The 15,042-nt window shown below is 32.8% G+C and overlaps 1 protein-coding gene across 3 annotated transcripts in view; it reads left to right on the forward strand.

Annotated features, from left to right (window-relative positions):
- The window catches only part of LOC108292674 (coiled-coil domain-containing protein 171), a 239,272-nt gene that overhangs the window by 120,288 nt on the left and 103,942 nt on the right, over positions 1-15,042 (forward strand). For all 3 annotated transcript variants that reach the window (XM_037733204.1, XM_037733206.1, XM_017513686.2), the window contains 4 exons: positions 1,334-1,423; positions 2,447-2,647; positions 5,521-5,688; positions 7,255-7,443. In XM_037733204.1, the coding sequence (XP_037589132.1) occupies positions 1,334-1,423; positions 2,447-2,647; positions 5,521-5,688; positions 7,255-7,443 (648 nt within the window). The remainder of the gene's footprint in view (positions 1-1,333; positions 1,424-2,446; positions 2,648-5,520; positions 5,689-7,254; positions 7,444-15,042) is intronic.

The raw sequence follows: 15,042 nt of genomic DNA on the forward strand, positions 1-15,042 counted from the left end.
TCTAAAGGCAGTAAAGTGTTGTTAGAAGTTTTAAAAAAACAAGTATCTGTTTGATGTAGCCTGGGAGCTTTTAGTTTGCTGATTGAAAAAGCTCATGCTTCTATTTATCATCTCATTTGTATTGTTTAATGTGTGGGTTGATAATTTTCTTGGGTATTAAAATGTTTTATGAATTTGTGCTTTAAAAATTGAAGAGTTTGTCTAGTTACATCTTGTCAAATTATCATATAAAGTAATTACATTAAATACAATTAGTTAGCAAAACAACAAACAGATTGTTAGAGTCAAAGACAAGTCACATAGCATGGAATTTTGAGTTTATCCTTGTGTTTATCTCTTTCATTCATTTAAGATAAAGGCCATAAAATGTGTACGTTTCACATTTCAGATGTGGCTTATTTTATTTTAGCTTGCTAAGATGAACAAAGAAGGAAAAGTGAGTCTTCTTAATACCCTCGGTAATTGTTCAGAGGCATAAAAGAAAATGACCATTGAAATAATTAAATTTCTATGAAGAACAAATATTATGAAGTCTTTCCCTGTGAGACAAGACAACCTGTATTGTTAGTAGTTTATGAAACTCTTCTGAGGCCTAGGTCTGGAAGCTGCAGGGTAACTAGGAACATATTACCCACAGCGAATTGTTATTTGGGAGGATGAATGTCACATGATCCTCAGCACAGTTGAAAAGTCGACTCAGCAGGCTTTGGCTTAGTAATGCGCTTTGTTGTGAACCAGTGCCAGAGACAGCAGTGGGGAGACCAAGGGGGTGGCTGCAAAGAAAGCAAAAGGAGCAGTCTGACAGAAAGAAGAATGAACTGTCAAAGAAAATAAATCACAAGCGGTGCAGGACCAACTGATGACCTGCCACAAGCCTTCCCAGTAGGACTGCATGTGACCGACCCTGAAGTTGTCATATGGAGTGAGAGACCAGTGAATACCCTCATGATGTATATAAAGAACAGTCTTCTGCTCTGTTCTCTTTTCTTTCCGTATAGATGCCACTGCTTCTGTCATTTTGGTCCAGTAGGATTTTTAAGAATAAAGTTGTATTTGTTTACCATAAGAATGAAATCTTTTATCTGGATGTGTAGTAAAAATACAGTAACATCAGTGATATTTTAAGTTTGAATGCTTTATTTTCTTTTTAGCCATGTGAACTTGTGACAGAAACTATATAGCATTTAACTAAAAGAAATAATTTTTAAAAGACTGTTAATTACTATTGAAAAATTTGTATTTAAGTCTTTGCATTAAAAGCACTTAGAGATTAGCTTTTGAGTTACCCATCCTTGAAAAATGTAAAAAAGTTACTTACATTTTCTCTCATCAGCTAAACAGCATGAATGATGCTAAGGAAAAGGCATGTAATGAGCTTGATTCTACGAAACAGAAGATAGACTCTCACACTAAAAATATAAAGGTATCATTTAGAATAACTTTTACCTTTTGTATTAAGAAACAAATATAGTTATCTAGGGAATATTTTAATATAGAGATATTGAGGTACCCCAAAATATATATTTCTATTTTTTAAATTATGTTTGGATACAATTTTAATTTTTTCTTGTTGATCAAGAGTAACAATAATGTTTTTTCATTAAAAAAATAAAACTTGATTGGAAATTATTTTGGTTAAAGGAAAGTTTGTTTCGCAGATTTAATTATAATACATTATGAGATTCAAATAATTATTTAAGATTAAATGTCCAACCTTAGGTACATCTTAAACATATTTTACATAAGCACATCCGTACATGGAGTCAGTTTTCATCATTTTTAGGGTGGAGCCATTGTTTTCAGTGTATCACGTCTGTTAATGGGCTGAGACCACACCTGGCTAAGGTCCAGGACGATAGTTTATTTTAGTTTCTGTGCTGGTTTTAGGTACTACATCTTTGCAAAATTATACTGAGTCGACTCTCAGAAGTTTCTCAGTATTGCTGGAGTTTTTTTGTGTTGTTTCATGTTGGGTTTGTCATGGACACACTTCAATAGAATTTGTTAGGTTTAAGGAATAAATAGTTCAGCAGAATTTTGTGCTACATATTTGGGATTTCTATAAATATTTGGAATGTCATTGGAAAGTAAATGTTCTTATATTAAATGTAAGATATTTATTTTAAAAAAAATTTAAAAAAGTTTTGAACTACAATGTTATTTTTAAAAATAGATTGAAAGGAAACTTCCTTGAAAGAACTTTTTGGAATAAGCCATTATATTAACATTTTATGTAAATGTTCAAACATAACAAATATTCTAATTTTTGAGCTCAGTTATATTTAGAAAATACATTCAGTAAAATAATTTAAGCAGATGCTTGTTTTCCTTTGTGATTCTTTCATTTTAAAGCTTTGAAAATTTTCAATATGTATTTTATACTAGTGTCCCATCACCCCTTATTGACTGGCCTTTCTACGGTCTCTTTATTTGGTATCTATGACAGGAACTTCAGGATAAACTGGCTGATGTCAATAAAGAGTTAAGTCATTTACGCACTAAATGTGCAGACCGAGAGGCTTTAATAAGCACTTTAAAAGTGGAACTACAAAATGTGCTACACTGTTGGGAGAAAGAAAAGGCTCGAGCAGCCCAGTCTGAAAGTGAACTGCAGAAGATTTCCCAGGCTTTTCATAAGGATGCTGAGGTATTACCTGAGACTAAATGACTGTCAGGAAAGGCCTTTCTCTAATCTCAGTGTTATATATCAAGTGACTATTTTTACCTGTGTTTAATTAAGAAAATTGTTCTGAGAAGAGTATTTTGAAATGTTCATGACAGCTGCAAAATCACTTATTTCATTACTCTTGTGTCATTCTCTTTTGTGAGAGAAATACTATAACTTGCACAATTAATCTTTTTGATGATCATTTGTACAACGATCTTTTTGGACTTTTAGACCATTGTAACTCAAGTAACTATGCTCCTAACAGTCCTTTCAAGATTTGCCTGTTTGCCAATGACAAAATTATTTTTTATTTCAATAGCTTGGTAGATTGACATGGTGGAAAGAATAAGTATTTTGTAATCAGATAGACCTGTACTTGGATTCTGATACTTCTGCTTATAAATAGTGTGGCTGTGGGCAAGCTGTACAGCTTAGTGTTGCCACATCTTAGTTTCCTTATTTTTTTTTCTTTTTTGAGACAAAGTCTTACTCTGTTGCCCAGGCTAGAGTGGAGTGGTGCCATCTGGCCTCATTGCAACCCCTGCCTCCCAGTTCAAGTGATTCTCCTGCCTCACCCTCCCAAGTAGCTGGGATTACAGGTTCCTACCACCATGCCTGGCTAATTTTTGTATTTTTAGTAGAAATGGGGTTTCACCATGTTGGCCAGGCTAGTCTCAAACTCCTGACCTCAGGTGATCCTCCTTCCTTGGCCTCCTAAGGTGCTGCGATTACAGGTGTGAGCCACCATGCCTAGCCTAGTTTCCTTATTTGTAAAACAGTAATAATATCAGCTTTAACAGACAGCCTCCTTACTCTGTATAATTATGGGAGGTTAACAAAAATTTAGAAAAATAAAAATTCCATAAAACCAAAACTTTTCATTTAGATACCCTGGAGAGTTGCCTATCGATTTTTGTTTATTAATGGCTTATAAAAATATTATGACACAAGTTTCTTATTTTGTGTGAGCTTGTGTGAATGGAATTGTCATCTAGTTCTTTTTACTCTATGGGTTATAGAGCTAGGCTAGCTAGTGGAACTGGTTTATCTAAGTCATCCTGCATATTGAGTTCATTACTCCAACAAATATGAACATGAATGCCAAGAGAGTAAAAAGGAAACATTCTTTCCACTCTTTTTACAGTCTGGGATTTAAATTGTGTCCACATGAAGGGATTGGAATTGCTCTACACATCAGATAATGATTAAAGTAAAGGAAACTAGAAGCCTGACTGTATTGTAAAGTCAGCATGTCTACAGCACTGTGGTTGGGTTCAACATGTGTGAATTGATTTTGGATTCTCTTTTCATGCCAAATGGATGATTATCATGCATGGTTTATCACAGCCCAAGCAAAAAGTACATAATAGCGACACAAGGAATTATCCTTGAGGATGAACTTCCTTGAGGATGAACGTGATCACTAGGCAAAATACAGGAGGAAGATTTTTATGCATTTGTTAAGTTATATTTAGTAAGACTTTAAAACATTTTGACCTAGTTAAAAAATGCAAAAGTCATCATTAACTGCTTATGAAAAGGCACAGCATATTTGTGAAAAAAATCTGATTTTTTATATTTGTTGTTGTAACCTCATTTTCAAAAATTTCCATTTTTAAATTACTGCCTTTGGAAAAAAAGTAAGGTAGTATACATAGTGAATTAAAGATATACATTTTGATATTTGTAAGAAAATATTCTCTATAACTTATAAAACTTTTGCATATGCTATATTCAGTTTTTAAAAAATCTATAGCAGACTTTGTAAATTTTTCTTTTTACATTTGTCCCCTTTAAAAATTTTCTTCCTTTTGATATATTAAAAAATCTTGAGGAAACTTATTTTATCTGTATAAACTATTCATTTTGCAGCTCCATAATTACCTTGTCTTTGAGTTCCATGTTTTGGGACTTTACAGATGAAACACCTTATAAAGAGAGCTATTTGATATTATAGTAAGTAAACTCTCCTCATGTGTTCAAATGTGATCTGCTCTATACAAATTTTGTAGCATAGTGTTTCTAAGTCCTTTGGCAATGGATAGTTTAATTACCAAAGTGGTAATATAATTTTAAAGAACTTTTAAAAAACATATTTCTAATTGGACATTTTTGAAAGTATGTCTTGAGCAGCTATATTCATTTTTGCTATTACTTTATAATATTTAAACAACTAGAAATGCCCAGTGTCCCAAATACTGTATGAACTTATAAGTGGAGAAAACAAATGAGCCCATCTTCCATATCTTTCATATCACTATCTGCTTTGCCTAAGGGGCTTGGGATAGCTTTCCTATAAGTAGTAAGTAAACTGGAATCTCTGGAAGAAGAAGAAAGCTGAGTAACTGTGTCCATGTAAAGTATAGATATTGGTATAACTTTTCTTCATCAGAGTAGAATAACACTCTTTTTTTCTGTATCGTTTTTTGACAAGTGGTATCCGTTTTTGTCAAATGTAAATATTAAATTATAGAATTACTATATTGAGTTACAGTTATATAGGCTTATAAACGAGTCCAGTCCCGACACCTGGTGTGATAGCTAAGGAAACTTAGGCCTGAACAGGTGTTTACTCAAATCACAACCTCATCAGTAGCAGAACTGTGGATGAATCTTGGTCTTCTGGCTTCTAGACTTTAGATTTTGGTTTTGAATACCAAGTGTAAGCAATTCCAAATGTTCTATCTGGTGCTTAGTTTTGAATATTAAAAAAAGTCATTAAAATATTCTGAGACTTGAGTATTGTAATTTCTTTTCAGGTTTTCGAAATTAATTCTTCACTGTTTGTATTATGTATTTTACTTCTTACATTGTTTATATTCAGGAATTAATTTTCGTTTTTTTTCCTGCAGGAGAAGCTAACCTTCCTTCACACCTTGTATCAGCACTTGGTAGCAGGCTGTGTGCTCATAAAACAACCAGAAGGCATGCTGGATAAATTCTCTTGGTCTGAGCTTTGTGCAGTCTTGCAGGAGAATGTTGATGCCCTGATTGCAGACCTCAACAGGGCTAATGAGAAGGTAACTGTCCTCAGGCACCAGATACCTCTATTAAATTCAGTGACATTTGTCCACATCACAGTATCATTAAGAGGGGCTGACATTCATCTTATTTCAAAAAGAATTTGGATGTTAATAATTCAATACCATTAATTATGGCTTGTCTACAACTCAGTTTGATGCCATTGCTGTGGGCATGTAAATGTGACTGAAGTCTGTATGAAGTCTCTAAGCTCCACTTTCTGTGCAGGACATGCTAATACTACTAGCCAGTATTAGCCACAGGGACCTAATTAAAAGAAAATAAATTAATCTTACTGATGAAGCAATTCAAAGAACTTAGTCATTTACATTAATAAACCAACTCTTTATGTTAGCATAAAATAGAAACAGGGTACAGTTACTCAAAAACATGATCTTAAAATTCTTTGCTTAGGAAATATCAGGTGTTATTTTAAAAGCACTTAAACATTTTAAATTATATGCTTATGATTTGCTTCTTGAAATACAACAAACTATATATTACAAAACTCATTCCATGCTTTAGAATGTAAAAAGTGTATTTTGTAGGAGAATATAGTAGACCTTTATGGTAGCATTACTATCTCACAAGCCTGGGAATTCAGTCTCCAACAAGTATTTAAAAACCTGCTTTTGGTTATAGAATATAGCAGTGGCTTAGCAGATCAACGTATGCCACCATTAAAGACATTGGTTCTTATCCTGGGTCTATTGAACTGGTCAGAATTGTGTTTATGTGGTTTAGTTTCCAGGTCTTAGTTACAATGACATTTGCTCTTAAGGGACAAGAAGAAAAAACTGTCCTGTAAGTTAAAAAATAATTCTGTTGAAGTAATAAAACAATGTATTGACCCAATTTCAGAGTGATATTTTTTATTATTGAGCATTTTATCTTGGTCCTATTGACAAATACAACCATAGACACTGAGATGCAGGGCTGAGAAATAAGGAAATAAGTTATGAGCATCACAGAGGCTATTCATGGTTGTGCATGTGTACATAATGGATTTGAAAATTACGGGTAATTAAAATGAATATGTTTAACTCTATGAGATGGTATTATGTTTTTACTAGTTTTTATTGTTTCAAAACATCCTTAATAGTCATACATTTTAGAAAATGAGCATTTTCTTTCCAGTGTTTGAATGTGAAATGAAAAATGGTTACAACGTTCTGCTTCATTTCATGTAAACTGTTTGCAGATTTTAAAATCTTATTTACTTTCTTTCCCATTGAAGTATTTGAATAGCTGGAGCCTTGATTTCAGAAGTAACAATATCTTTCTCAGTCTCAATCAAATTAATTATAGAATAAGTAACTTCATTAGAAAGAGAAGATGAAAAATTTGCCATCTAAGTATAAAAATGACACTATTTTCCGCTAAAGTATGGCAATTTACTCTGCTATTTTCTTTTTTAAAAAATTTATTCACATTTTATGTTACAATTTTTTTATGATCTTAAGGAATAAAATATATTAGAACATTTTGGTTGTTTCGTTGGGGGAGATGACACAAAGAAATGGCTTGTGAGCATATTTCCTTATCTGTTGCATCTCCGCATATAGATAAGCCATTTAGAGTATATCTGTAAAAACAAGTCTGACACAATGAGAGAGCTTCAGCAGACTCAGGAAGACACCTTTACCAAAGTGGCAGAACAGATCAAAGCCCAAGAGAGCTGCTGGCACAAACAAAAGAAGGAACTGGAGCTGCAGTATTCTGAACTCCTCCTGGAGGTGCAGAAGAGGGCACAGGTATGCTACCATTACAAAGAGCTTTAAAAAATGGATTACTCAGTGTAACCATATGAAGTATTTTTCTTCTAGTAACAATGCTAAATCAGTTTAAGCTTCTTAACATCATAGAACTTGTTTAGATGCACATACATATGTTTAGATGCACACACGTATGTGTGTGTGTGTATGTGTGTTTATATTAAGGATTGTCTTTCATGTAAGTTTGGAAATATATGGGTTTTTGATTAAAATATCCCCAAATGCATTGATCAGCTAATTAAATGCTAAAATTGTATTTCCTTTATTTATTTTTAAAATGAAAGATCAAAGTATTTGATAATATATTGTCAGTTTTAGTGTAGGTATTCTTTTATCTGGTTTACTTCATTTGTGGAGGTTCCTATATGAACTATCATTTAAATTTATTTGGGGTTAAAATCTCTTATGCCTACTGACATTATATAAGAACTAACATTATAGTTGTAGGCCATGTATCAAAAGTAATTCACTATGAGTTGTGTTATGTATTATATCTTGACTGAGAGTAGAAGTTATGCATTGTTAACATAACCATGTATTTTCTATACAAATTATTGTCAACATTATTTATATCATTAACTACCATCCTCACCCAGTCAGGAATAACAGGATGATAGAGTATACTTTTTTGGCATTGAATTTATTGATAGGCCACTTTTGTTCCTAAGTTAGGATACTTAGGAACCAGAAGATTGTATATTCTTCCCATGGTTGATTATTTAACCTCTTTATTTGATCCATTCATGCTTATATTGGCAAGTCTAACTAAAAAATAACCAAACCATATAAATATACACACATATATAAATAAAATTATTATGATTATGTTTTATTTGCTAATAACTGGTTTCAGAGGGCATAAAATCAGGCCATTCTGTATCCCCTAATTTAAAGCTCCTTTATGAACTTATGCCTTTCTATATGAATTTGAATGAATCAACAAATATACCATCTAAAAGTAGTAATTTTTTCATTGAATGCAGACAATATTATATGCTCTACATTTTCTGCTATTGAAGTAAAAGACCTAAACTATTTATTTTAATTTTGTAGAGGTAACTTTGATATACAGTGAAGTGCACAGATCTTAAGTGTATAATTTGATGTTTTAAAAAAGTATTTATTTGATATGTAATATATGTACATATTTATGGGGTACATGTGATACTTTGATACATGCATAGAATGTGTAATGCTCAAGCTAGAGCAGGATGTCTATCACCTTGAACATTTATCATTTCTTTGTGTTGGGAACATTTCAAATGTTCTATTCTTGCTATTTTGATATATACAACATATTGTTGTTAATATAGTCACCCTACTGGGCTATTGAACAGTAGGCCTTATTCTTTCCATCTTAGTGTATGTTTGTACCCGTTAACCTACCTCTCTTCATCCCTTCCCTCCTCCAACACACCCTTCCTAGATTGTGGTAACTACAATTTGATGTTTTGATCAATGTAAACATGCATGTGATCATTACCCCATTTAAGACTTCAAACATCTTCATTACCTAGAATGTTCTCGTATGCTCTCTTCCAGTCAGTTTTATGCCTCATAGGCAAACATTGTTCTGATGTCTGTCATCATAGATTAGTTTTCACCTGTTCTTGAATTTCCTGTAAGTGGAATCATTCAGAAGTCATTGGTGGTTACCTAATTTCACTCAACATTAATGTTCTGAACATAATGTCATTTATGTTGTTGTGTGTATCAGCACTTCATTCTTCTTTGTGGTCATGTAGCATTCCATTTTATCACAGCACCACTATTTGATGGGCTGTGGGTTGATGGATATTTGAATTGTTTCTGCATTTTAGATATTGTAAATAAAATTGCCGCAGACATTATTATAGAAATCTTTTGTCAACATATGTTTTTATTTCTCTTGGTTAACTACTAAAGTGCAGTTGCCAGGTCATGGGATATATGTGTGTTCATAAGAAACGTAAGAAACTGTCAGAAATTTTTTAAAAAAAAACTGGTGTCACTTTTATATTCCCACCAGCAAAATATGTAAGTTTCCATTGTTCTACATCCTCTGCGGTGCTTGGTTTTATCAGTCTTTTAAATTGTAGTCATTATAGTGGTTTTAAAATGATGTTTCATTGTAGTTTAAAATTGCATTTTTATGGTGATTCATGATGCTGAGTACCTTTCATATACTTACTGGCTATTTGTATATCTTCATTTGTACAGTGTCTCTTCTACTATTTTCTCATGTAAAAAATAGAAATATTTGTGTTTTAACTGTTGATTTCTAAGAGTTCTTTATATATCCTGGATACATATTCTTTGTCATATATATGCATCACAATATTTTCTCTCAATCTCTTGCTTTCCTTTTCAGTGCTTCTTTTGATGATCATAAGTTTTAAAATTTTGATGAAGTCCAACTTGTAAATATTTTTCTCTTTTGGCTGTTTATATATGTGAAATGACTTTTCTATACTCCAAGGTTGGGAAGATAATCTCTTGTTTCTTCTAGAAGTTTCATAGTTTTAGCTTTTATGTCGAAGTTTGTGATCCCTTTCAAATTAATTTTTGTGTGTGATGTTAGGTAGAGTTTCATTTTCCCCCCTTAATTTATTGTTCCTACATCATTTGTCCAGTACTTTTCTAGCTGAATTGCCTTGGTACCTTTGTGAAAAAACAGTTGGCCATATTTAGAAACCACAGACTTGTCTATCTCTATAGTTTTGCCCTCTCCAGAATGTCATATAAATGGAATCATACAGACCCTTTTGGGTCTGGTTACTTTCACTTAGCAAAATATATTTGAGATTCAGTCACATTGTTGCATGTGTCAGCAGTTCATTCCTTTTTACTGCTGAATAATATCTCATTATATGGCTATAAAATTTTATCCAAATGCTGATGAGCCTTTGGATTGCTTTTATTCTTTTGGCAATTATGAGTAAAGATGCTTTAAACATACATGAAAAGGTTTTTGTATGGTCACATTTTTGTTTCTCTTGGGTAAATACTTAGGAGTTTGATTTCTAGATTGTATGGTAAGTGTATATATGGTTATATGGTAAGTGTAACTTAAGCAACTATTAAATTGTTTTTCAAAGTGACTATACCATTTTGCACTCTTGCTAGCAATTTAAGAGATTTAGGTTGCTCTGCACCTGTGCCAATGTATGGCTTCATCATTTTTTCTTTTGAATTTTGCCCATTATAATAGGTGTGTAGTGCCATGTTTTTGTGATTTTGATTTATATTTTCCCCACTGTCTAATAAATTAAGCATTTATTTATGTGTTTATTTGCTATTTGTGTATCTTTTTTGGTGAATTATCTGTTCAGATATTTTCAGTTTTTAATTGGCTTGTGTGTTTTCTTACTGTCAAATTTTGAGAATTATTTACATATCTCAGGTTTAAGTCACTTGTCACATATGTGATTTGTAAATATTTTCTACTGTTCTTTTAGCAGTACTTTTGCAAAGCAAATGTTTCAAATTTTGATGAGACTCACTTATGAATTTCTCTTATGGATTCTACTTTTGACATTGCATCTAAGAACTCTTTGCCTAAGATTATGGGCACCAAGATTTTCTCCTATTTTTTCTATATGTTTTATAGTTTTAAGTTTTACATCTGGGTCTATGATCAATCTTGAGTTAGTTTTTGTAAAGGTGTGAGGTATGGATTGAGGTAAGTTTTTTTTTTCATATTCATATCCATTAGAGTACCATTTATTGAAGTAACTGTTTTTTTATTGAATTGCCCTTGCACCTTTATCAAAAATCAGTTCACTGTTTCTGGCAGTCTGTCTCTAGACTTCCTTGTCTGTCCTGTTTATTTATGTATCTAATTCTTTTTTTTTTTTCAATACTATACTGATTTAATCACTCTAACCTTTTACTAAGTCTTAAAATCAGGTAGTGTGAGTCTTTCAACTTATTTTTCATCAGTGTCCTGAACTCTTTGAAATCTACAGGAAGGCAAGCAATTCACTTTTTTCTCTTTTTGAGACAGACTTTCACCCTGTTGCCCAGACTTGAGTACGGTGGCACAGTCACAGCTTACTGCAGCCTTAACCTCCTGGGGTCAAGTGGTCCTCTCACTTGAGCTTGCCAAGTGGTTGGGACTGCGGGCATGCACTACCATGCCTAACTAATTTTATTTTCAAATTTTTTTTGTAGAGATGAGGTCTCACTCATTTCTATGTTGCCCAGGCTGGTCTCTAACTCCTGGCCTCAAGTGATCCTCCTAACTTGGCCTCCCAAAGTGTTGTGATTACAGGCATGAGCCACTATACTCAGCTGCAATTCACTTTTTGAAGAGAATCAGTCATCACAAATGCTAATGTTTTAGGAGAGGCTCTTGCTGAAGACTTTTCTCTGAAGAATTTATAACACCTTAGTCTTTGACCCATATGTCTACCAATTGAAATGATCATTTTCATTATTCCAAAAAGTACATTACTATTATAAATTGGCAGCGATTTATTTTGGTTTTATATTTGGTAAACTGTTATTATAATACATATTATAGGACCTGTAAATTTTATTTTAGGAAATTTTGTGATGATTAATTCTATATCTTTTATCCCCAAAAGTACAATGCAAATAAAAAGTTTCCATTTTATATTACTTAATAAATTTTCAAAAATTATGTTGAAAATCTGCAGGGGAAAAAAATCCGCAGTTGTTATGTGGGATTGTGAGTTATAGAGGATGTCTGGTGTCAGATGCACATAACCATAAGTACATTTCATCTGCTGGGAAATAAATGACTCATTCTTAGAGTCTTGTGTTTAAAGTTTGGCCATTGTAAAGAAGTGATTACTGAAAAACAATACATTAAAATTAAAAAATAATATTTGAATTTGATTGCTTTTATCTGAGAAAAATGTAATAGATATTTAAAAAGTAATATTTGTAAGAATCTAATATTACTGACTTTTTAAATGTATAAGCTTTAAAACAATTAGTGTAAATGCTACTAGAAAAATGAAATTTGTAGAGAAGGCAGCCTGGTTTTACTATCACAGCATATTTTTAGCATTGGGTAAAGTTTGCTAGCCACATGTTGGGTAATTCTTGAATTTAAATACGTTGGAGCCATCATGTAAATATATCTCAAGTGTCTATGCCTACGAAAGTATCTGGGCCCAGTGCCACATACTATTCCATTTACTAACTTTGCTTTTGTAATCTTAGTACAAAATCTTGTTCTTGTTTCTTTTCTATTTGAAAAAGATACAGTTATTGGAACGAGAACTTCCTTTCTAGAAGTAAAGTTTTTTTTACGGTCAGTTAAGTAAAGGTTACCCTTGATGTAATGTTTATTGTAAACACTTTAGATTTATTTGACATTTTAGTAAAATCAAGTGAGTTTAGATGGAGAACAAAACCCAAGGAAATTCAGGTTTATCGTGCTATATTGCATTTTATTCTTCTTTTACCATGGTATTGAGAGTGTATTTGGCAAGAAACCCAGGTAAGTCATAAAAGTGTTATTAAATGTTGAAACTTTTTTCTTCATAATTGAACTCCAAGAATATTCAGAGATAAAGTAGAGCTTATTGGTATTGTTGGAGGTGATAATTCCTTAATGTATGCATGCTAGCCTGCAATGATTCGCAGAAAGTTAGATACAATCACGTGCACACTATGTTCTGATATACTGTGAGTCCATGAGAATGGATACCTCTAATGAAATATTGGAAGAGTCTTCTAACCACTTTTCAAATAATTGCTTCAGATATTGTTTTTGTTAATTATAATATTAGCAGCTGAATTTGCATCATGCTTAATATAATTTTCAATGCTTTTGCATATTTTGCATGTGTCTTCTTACATAAGCCCCACCACAGGCATACGAGATAGGCTATTTAAGTATCATTTCTACTTTACAAGTGAGAAATCTAAGGTTCAGACAACTAATACTACTTACTTGTGTAATAAGGAAGTTCTCGGGACAAGATTAGAATAAAGATAACCATATGTAAATGTGTAGCCCATTGCTTGGCATTTAGAAATTACAAAGTGAATGTAATGGACTGTTTTAATACATTGAAATTCTCTTCCTTCCTTCCAGTCGTTATCTTCCAGTCTCTTTTGCATTATACTGTAGTACTGTTTCTTTTAGAAATATGTGCTATTTTTATTTATAAAGCAATACCTGAAAATAGGTCTAATGACATCTCAGTTTCATCTTTATGGAACTCATATTCCCTTTTATTTTTTTGAGATAGTGTCTTACTCTGTTGCCCAGGCTAGAGGGCAGTCATTTGCAGAGTTTACTGCAGCTTCAAACTCCCAGGCTTAAGAAATCCCCCTGCTTCAGTCTCCCAAGTAGCTGGGACTACAGGGCACACCACCATGCTCTGCTAATTTATTTATTTATTTTTTTTTAGTAGAGACAGGGTTTGTCCAGGCTGGTCTTGAGCTCCTGGGCTCAAGCAATAAGCCTGCCTTGGCATCCCAAAGTGTTGGGATTACAGGTGTGAGCCATGGTGCCTAATCCACATTTTTTTTTTTTTTTGAAACAGGGTCTCACTCTGTCATCCAGGTAGAGTGCTGTGCTGCACTCTCTGCTCACTGCAGCCTTGACCTCCTGGGCTCAAGTGATCCTCCCACCTCAGCCTCCTGAATAGATGGGACTATAGGCATGCACCACCACAGCTGGCTACTTTTTTGTAGAGATAGGATTTTGCCATGGTTTTTCAAGCCATATGCCTGTCTTGGCCTCTCGAAGTGCTAGAATTACAGGCATGAACTACTGTGCCTGATCTGAACTCACATTTTTAAGTGATTCTTGTTTAACTAATGTTTAAACATGATAATGTATGAAAAGACTAAATAATGCAACATTATCAGTCACCCACAAATGGTAGTTCTCTTAATTTGTATTTCTCAGAGTTTTTTCCTGAGAAACTAAAGTTTTAATAGACTATATCATAAAATTGCTGCTCTAGATAAGAATATCAAGACAAGTTTGCATAATTTAGTTAATATTAATAAAAATATGTTATATATGAAATATATAGTACACTGTGTTTCATGCTGTGATACTACCAAAGAGGTATACTATATAGTTTTTTTCTCAAAAAGTATAAAATATACACTTGGGGAGATACATGAAAAAAGTAAATAATATAAGGTTTATCATAGGCTGTACATAATTAGTTGCCAAAAGAATGCTATAAATTTAGAAGAGATGGTCAAAATTCGAGTAGGCTTCATAGAGGAGACTGGCGCCAACCTGGGCCCTGTTGCCAGGATCTGAAAGCACAGAAGGAAGGGAAACATGGGACAGATCAGAATTTCAAGATAATATTGCTCATTTTCCAAACAGTCAGAGGTAATATCTTTTAATAATCAGCAAACCAAACATTTTGCCTGTATTGACACATTTATTCCTGGTCTACTGATAAGAAGAACTCTGTTCCTTTGAGGGTGTGATTTATCCAAAGGGTATTTCATAATTTACAGTGCTTTAGAAACAAAATATTAAACAGGCACATACTATTTTTGGCATATATTTTTGATGTGTTAAATTTACATAATGAAGATAGTGTTTTTAAATTAAATAAATAACCATTATGGTGCTTGAGAATGTGT

This window comes from Cebus imitator, unplaced genomic scaffold, assembly GCF_001604975.1.
Source record: "Cebus imitator isolate Cc_AM_T3 unplaced genomic scaffold, Cebus_imitator-1.0 Scaffold499, whole genome shotgun sequence".
Lineage (NCBI taxonomy): Eukaryota > Metazoa > Chordata > Mammalia > Primates > Cebidae > Cebus > Cebus imitator.